The 7,777-nt window shown below is 35.9% G+C and overlaps 1 protein-coding gene across 1 annotated transcript; it reads right to left on the bottom strand.

Annotated features, from left to right (window-relative positions):
- Positions 1-728: 728 nt before the first annotated feature.
- On the bottom strand, positions 729-4,542 carry LOC117320174 (the record flags this gene model as incomplete). Its single annotated transcript, XM_033874837.1, is given in 5 exon segments — positions 729-898; positions 1,276-1,378; positions 1,661-1,784; positions 2,295-2,374; positions 4,412-4,542. Coding segments are annotated over 5 exon segments (542 nt in total), but the record flags the coding sequence as incomplete, so codon positions are not given.
- Between the last annotated feature and the right edge of the window lie 3,235 nt (positions 4,543-7,777).

Genomic DNA, 7,777 nt, shown 5'->3' with positions numbered 1-7,777 from the left:
TGGACTCAAACTAGCGACCCTTCAGTCAGGTAGTCTTACGTCCTACCACAAGACCACTGTGCCTCCATATAAGACATATATCATGGTAACATGAAATGAAGAAAGTGAGTGCTGGCTCACATATATATTTAAAACCAGGAGATCCCAGATGGATATTGGTTCCCACCTTTGGAAGTTCTATAATGGTTCTTTGTTAGATCTTTCCTCTTCTTTCCTCATATTGACCTCTTGATATATATATATCATATTGACAAATATTTACTGTGATTTAGTTCTCAGTCTCAATATTGAACATATAGAACTAGTAACAAGGAAGGACACCATAAATGACATTGTAAATATTTTCTCACAATCAACTATTATTAGAAGGCCATTTTGTTTTCTGATCATTCTCAAATTTTAACATGCACAACTAGGGACCAAACAAAACCTTCATATGCAGTGTTAGAAAGATCCAATGAGTCCTTTTCAAATAACAGTAACATGGATTGTTAATGGATATACTGACATACAAACCAATGACAAATCACGGACAAAGGGTGATTTGAACAGCCCACAGATGTTGATGATAGTGGGCTAAAAATGGTGTATGTGACAACTTGTAATACCCCCCTAAAATTGGTTGAGAACTTTGTTACAAACTATAGACAGTATAACTATGAAATGAACCTATTGTGACCTTATGCTTGTGAAAAGTTTTGAGAGGTTATATATATATATATTAATACCTTAAACTAGATTCAATGGCTGATGGCGAGTGACAGATGATTTTGACAGGAGACCTTTCAAATCCAATTTGAATGTCCACCTCAGATTCATTAGGATCCTTGGTCTGGCGTGAAGCGTCTATCAGCAAGACTTCTTGTGGTTTTTGTTTGTGTATCCTCTGGGTTGGAGACTAGGAGATAAACAGAACAAGTTTGCATCAAACATTTTAAGGCCTAGCCCATGACTAAATAGAGCTGTCTATCCACTAACCGAAATTGAATTGAGTCGGAACATAATCCATGGATATATTTCATAGCATGTTTTGAAACATTTATCATCTTCTGTTTGGACAGCTTTCATATGTAACATTTATCCACACTTGAGAGTCTTATCTGTTAAATCTGCAGTTTGTTTTTCAGTACACACTACAGTTCTCCTAAATAATATGTCTGATTCTGGTTCAACCATTTGAAATTCTAAATCATTTCAGATGTAACCTGATTGTGATCCGATTGGCAAATGAAAATAATTTGAAACAAAATATGTTTACATAGCCTTGAATTATACCTTATATTGCAATGAAAGGTCAAGGTCACTATCTGACAGGTCAAGGTTCATGGCAGGGTTGGAAGGTGCTGGAGATCGGTGTTCAGTGATGCTGGGAGCCATTCTGTATCATTTATCATAAATTTATTTAAGCAAATGAAATACAATTGTTGGTACATAGAAAGATACTTTGTTATCTACTTAAATTTGTATTTTTGTACAATGAACAACTTACAAAGGTCTCATAAATCCTAGATTTATCACCGATAGTGGCTTCATTTATACTCCATAATTTTTTTTTAATATTCTGACAAATAATTCAAAGTTGCCAAGTAAATCTAAATCTGAAACATGATAAAACAAACAACAATCTGCTCTTCACATTACATGTTTGATCCTGGATTACCTGCGGGGTGTAACTGTAACACTCTCAGGTTCCTGTCCCACTCGAGTCACAGATGTATCCAATATCTGCTGCCTTGTTGTTTGTTGTGCCCGCTGAGAGCCATTCCTGCTTGCTGGTGCATTTTCTGTTTATAGAGATAAGAATGAAAATATTTGATCATATTCTATCTATCTTAATCAAAACTATTATTCATATAATAATAATTTAATTTCCTTTCTGCCATAACTGATTTAAGTTTTAACTGTTGATAGATACAATGTAAATTGACCACTCAGACTTACCATATCAGACTGACTCTGCTGAGCATGTTTAAGTGTCACATTAACAAACAGACATGTTATCAAAAGCAACATCTTAATAGCCAATACATTTTGATAACATATATAGTATTTATCTGGGACTAAGTATGCCTCTGGCAATTGGCATTTGGTAGCCTGTGTCTATATCGTTGTTCAGTAAAAATGCTCACAACCTGCAATAAGTCCACCACCTACTTTGAGTCAAAGTTATGTGGCTTGTTACAAGATAAATAAAATCATTACAAGATGATCTGTCTAATACGTAAAAGGGACCATTCAGTTTTTGAGAGATTAACTGAAATCGTATAAAAATGTAGAGGTAACTCATACTATACCTTCAATACCACTGGCCAATACTTTCTTCTTGTGACCCTCACTGGCATCAGCAACCAAACGGCCTTGTGTGAGAGGTTTTCTAAAAAAAAAAAAAAAACATATATAATTTCACAGTACAAAAGCAAAATCATTTAAAGAAAGATATGAACAAAGCTTCTTTTTTTTTTTAAATATCTTTTCCATTCCCTCAAACGTTAACCTTATTCATTGTGCCAATAAATATATACCAGTAAACCCAATATAGGTAAAAAAAATATATAGCAGGGGTCTTAATTATATGATGTGGACAATGAGTTATATGGGTGAAACGGAAATGGACTGGGCTAAATGCTGGTGGCCAGGTCAAATGGTTAGAGCATCTATCTTGAGTTTGGAGGTCCAGGGCTTGTTTGGAGGTACCAGTCCTGGCGACCAGGACCTATATAGCTCAAATAATTAGAGCATCTCCAACTTTTAGAGTTCAAGGGTCCAGGGTTCAAGTATCAGTCTGGTGGTGGCATTGTTTCTCTTCGGTTACATTTGGTGCCCACAGATGGTGGTATTGAATCTCAATCTTGTGACGTCGGACATAAGATTTAAGCTTGTTGAATGTGACCATTGTGGGAGGAGTGAAACATGTAGCACAACTTGACTGGGCTGAACGCCAGTGGCCAGCTTGTAGGTAGTTCAATGGGTCCATCAAAGTTTCAATCTAGAGTTCTGACAGAGATCCAGGGTTCAAGTCATTGTCTGGTTGTTTCAATTTTCACCTATTATATATGTCCCCGTGAGGTATATTTGTATTCACATATATATTATTATAAACTCATTGAAGTGTTATATTTTCTTATCCCTTGTCTAATACAGTGCACTCTGTCCAAACCAGCCAAATAATTTGGTCCCGAAAATTCCCTTCTTTATTTATAGTAAATAAACTCTGCATAATCCGGACTCTGTCTATTCTGTAATCCGGCCATATATTCCGGCCCCATTCCTTCTGTATAGTAGTAAATATACTCTGTATAAACCGGTGTCGGTCCCATTGATGTTTCCCTGGTAGCGGTAGCTACATAATTGCCGCACAGGTATATTATCAATTGACCATTAAACATCATTGTCCACTGGTTAATCACCTAAACAGTTGTTAGGTACAATAAAGAAAGCATTTATCGTCAATTTATACCCATAACGTTATGTGTATGTAATTTCATAAACGTATCGTAATTAAGGCTAATTCCTCAGATTGGGAATCTGCACTTGTAGAAAATGTCAGATCAGTTGATTGTTCGGACTCGGTGGAAGGCCTCTTAAAACAAACAACAATCAGTGATTGTTTTCAACTGATGTAATGTACACATAGTGTCATATTGCCAGTGTTGAATTAATTTAAGTTAATTCAAAGTTTGTATATGCAGGAATAATTATGCACAGTGACATCTCATTTCTAATATATCTTTTATTTATTTATTTTTTTGCATTCAACAACGATATCAAGTAGAATCTCTATAATCCAGAACTGTACAAACCGGCTTTATTTTGTGGTCCCAAAGGTGTCCGGTTTAGACAAAGTGCACTGTACCTGTAAAAAGGGAGATACTTTCCCTGGAAACAGCTTCCGAAAGGGGATTTACAGTTGCTGCCATACAATGTAATGATATTATTATCGTTATATTTCTCTTACAATGAAATACTGTACACATACAATTCCAACTTGTAAATCTTGATAAGGAAGAAGTACTGTTGGGTAGTGCAGAGTTCAGTTCCATAAGTTTTGGTTTTTATTAAGTCTTATACTGTATATAGCACTGACAAAAACAATCAATCACGGGTATTTGTGGGCATGATTATTGATGTTTTTAACTAAAATGTTACGTTATAGACGAGTAAATTTATAAGGCCAATGTATGATATGTTTTTAAATACTAAGCATTGGATCGTAATACAGTAATTTACTCTTCTATAACGTAACATATAGAAAATCTACATACTGTAACATTTTAACAGTTAATACTGTGCAACGGTTAAATTTATTTTCTGAATTTGTCATCGGTCTGGGTGTCCGAGGCATAATGCTTTAAAGCTTTTGCTTTAATTAAATTTCAGAGAGTTTACAAGAAACTATGAAATAAATATACACCTGTTTCTTCTCGGTACAACATTTTGTTGTGGTGCAGGTCTGTACAGAGATCTTTTCGACGCCATCTTTTCAAGTTACCCGCCGTAGAATCTTGGTTGCAAGAATGTTTTCTTTGTACGACAGTGCCAACAAAGCGTTTCCGTGTGCCGGATGAGATACATTGAACCTAAAATGGAACTAACAAAAGGCCAAAATGGCCTGCACTAAAATAATATAATATTAATTCAATACCTTCATCTTTGTGTAAATAACTATATATAGTAAATAATAAAACCTAGTGTAGGTTTTTTTTATATCAGCAAATTATTTTCTCTATCAATATTTCAAATATCTTGATACAAAATATCACAAGCATTTTCTATTTTCAAGATTTAAAAATTAAAAATAATTCCTGGTATCAAAAAATTAAAATTATTCTTTATTTAAAAAAAAGTAATGACCTGAAATGTAAAAAAAATCTTGATATAAAAAGAATGAATTATTGATATAAACAAGAGATCCCAGAGGGATCTTGGCGCCCACCATTGAATGATATTTATAGGTTCCATGTCAGATTGATCTTTTCTCTACTTTTCCCTTCCTCTAAGTCTTACTAATATGTGTAAATTCAGAAACAGCCCTCTAGTACTTTTCAAAGAAGGGGAAACTATATATAAAATTTAAGATTTAGCGATAATGGCTGTCTGTCGGCCATGTTGTTTTCGGATTGGTCCCAAAATGCAATACAAGGGACCAAGGGGAACCTACATATGAAATTTGAGAAAAATCCCTTCAGTACCTTCTGTAAAAGAGCGATAACAAACTTCAATTGTCAAAATACAAGATGGCTGCCTGTCGGCCAGGTTGTTTTCTGACTGGTCTCAAAATCCAATATGCATAACTACGCACAGAGGGCAACCTACAAATGAAATTTCAGAAAAATCCTTTCAGCAATTTCTGATAAATAGCGATAGCAAACTTCAATTGTCAAAATACAAGATGGCTGCCTGTCGGCCATGTTGTTTTCCGATCGGTCTCAAATTGCAATATGCATAACTAGGCACCGAGGGGAACCTACATATGAAATTGGAGAAAGATCCCTTCAGTACTTTCTGAGAAATAGCGATAACAAACTTCAATTGTCAAAATCCAAGATGGCTGCCTGTCGGCCATGTTGTTTTCTGATTGGTCTCAAAATGCAATATGCATAACTAGGCACCAAGGGAAACCTATATATGAAATTTGAGAAAGATCCCTTCAATACTTTTTGAGAAATAGCGATAACAAACTTCAATTGTCAAACTCCAAGATGGCTGTCTGTCGGCCATGTTGTTTTTCGATTGGTCTCAAAATGCAATATGCATAACTAGGCACCGAGGGGAACCTACATATGAAATGTCAGAAAGATCCCTTCATTAGTTTCTGAGAAATAGCGATAACAAACTTCAATTGTCAAAATCCAAGATGGCTGCCTGTCGGCCATGTTGTTTTCCGATTAGTCTCAAAATGCAATATGCATAACAAGGCACCGAGGGAAACCTAAATATGAAATTTCAGAAAGATCCCTTTATTACTTTCTGAGAAATAGCGATAACAATCTTCAATTGTCAAAATCCAAGATGGCTGCCTGTCGGCCATGTTGTTTTCCGATTGGTCTCAAAATGCAATATGCATAACTAAGCACCAAGAGGAACCTACATATGAAATTTGAGAAAGATCCCTTCAGTGCTTTCTGAGAAATAGCGATAACAAACTTCAATTGTCAAAATCCAAGATGGCTGCCTGTCGGCCATGTTGTTTTCCGATTGGTCTCAAAATGCAATATGAATAACAAGGCACCGAGGGGAACCTAAATATGAAATTTCAGAAAGATCCCTTCATTAGTTTCTGAGAAATAGCGATAACAAACTTCAATTGTCAAAATCCAAGATGGCTGTCTGTCGGCCATGTTGTTTTTCGATTAGTCTCAAAATGCAATATGCATAACTAGGCACCGAGGGAAACCTAAATATGAAATTTCAGAAAGATCCCTTTATTACTTTCTGAGAAATAGCGATAACAATCTTCAATTGTCAAAATCCAAGATGGCTGCCTGTCGGCCATGTTGTTTTCCAATTGGTCTCAAAATGCAATATGCATAACTAAGCACCAAGAGGAACCTACATATGAAATTTGAGAAAGATCCCTTCAGTGCTTTCTGAGAAATAGCGATAACAAACTTCAATTGTCAAAATCCAAGATGGCTGCCTGTCGGCCATGTTGTTTTCCGATTGGTCTCAAAATGCAATATGAATAACAAGGCACCGAGGGGAACCTAAATATGAAATTTCAGAAAGATCCCTTCATTAGTTTCTGAGAAATAGCGATAACAAACTTCAATTGTCAAAATCCAAGATGGCTGTCTGTCGGCCATGTTGTTTTCGATTAGTCTCAAAATGCAATATGCATAACTAGGCACCAAGGGGAACCTACATATGAAATGTCAGAAAGATTCCTTCATTAGTTTCTGAGAAATAGCGATAACAAACTTCAATTGTCAAAATCCAAGATGGCTGCCTGTCGGCCATGTTGTTTTCCGATTAGTCTCAAAATGCAATATGTATAACAAGGCACCGAGGGGAACCTAAATATGAAATTTGAGAAAGATCCCTTCATTAGTTTCTGAGAAATAGCGATAACAAACTTCAATTGTCAAAATCCAAGATGGCTGCCTGTCGGCCATGTTGCTTTCTGATTAGTCTCAAAATGCAATATGCATAACTAGGCACCGAAGGGAACCTACATATGAAATTTGAGAAAGATCCCTTCAGTACTTTCTGAGAAATAGCGATAACAATCTTCAATTGTCAAAATCCAAGATGGCTGCCTGTCGGCCATGTTGTTTTCCGATTGGTCTCAAAATGAAATATGCATAACTAGGCACCAAGAGGAACCTACATATGAAATTTGAGAAAGATCCCTTCAGTGCTTTCTGAGAAATAGCGATAACAAACTCCAATTGTCAAAATCCAAGATGGCTGCCTGTCGGCCATGTTGTTTTCCGATTGGTCTCAAAATGCAATATGAATAACAAGGCACCGAGGGAAACCTTAATATGAAATTTCAGAAAGATCCCTTCATTAGTTTCTGAGAAATAGCGATAACAAACTTCAATTGTCAAAATCCAAGATGGCTGCCTGTCGGCCATGTTGTTTTCCGATTAGTCTCAAAATGCAATATGCATAACTAGGCACAAAGGAAAACCTACATATGAATTGTCAGAAAGATCCCTTCATTACTTTCTGAGAAATAGCGATAACAAACTTCAATTGTCAAAATCCAAGATGGCTGCCTGTCGGCCATGTTGTTTTCCGATTGGTCTCAAAATGCAAAGGAAAAAACCCCAGG

The sequence above is a fragment of the Pecten maximus genome, unplaced genomic scaffold, assembly GCF_902652985.1.
Source record: "Pecten maximus unplaced genomic scaffold, xPecMax1.1, whole genome shotgun sequence".
Classification (NCBI taxonomy): domain Eukaryota; kingdom Metazoa; phylum Mollusca; class Bivalvia; order Pectinida; family Pectinidae; genus Pecten; species Pecten maximus.
Note: the sequence above shows the minus strand (reverse complement) of the source record. Positions and strands in the feature narration are given on the sequence as shown.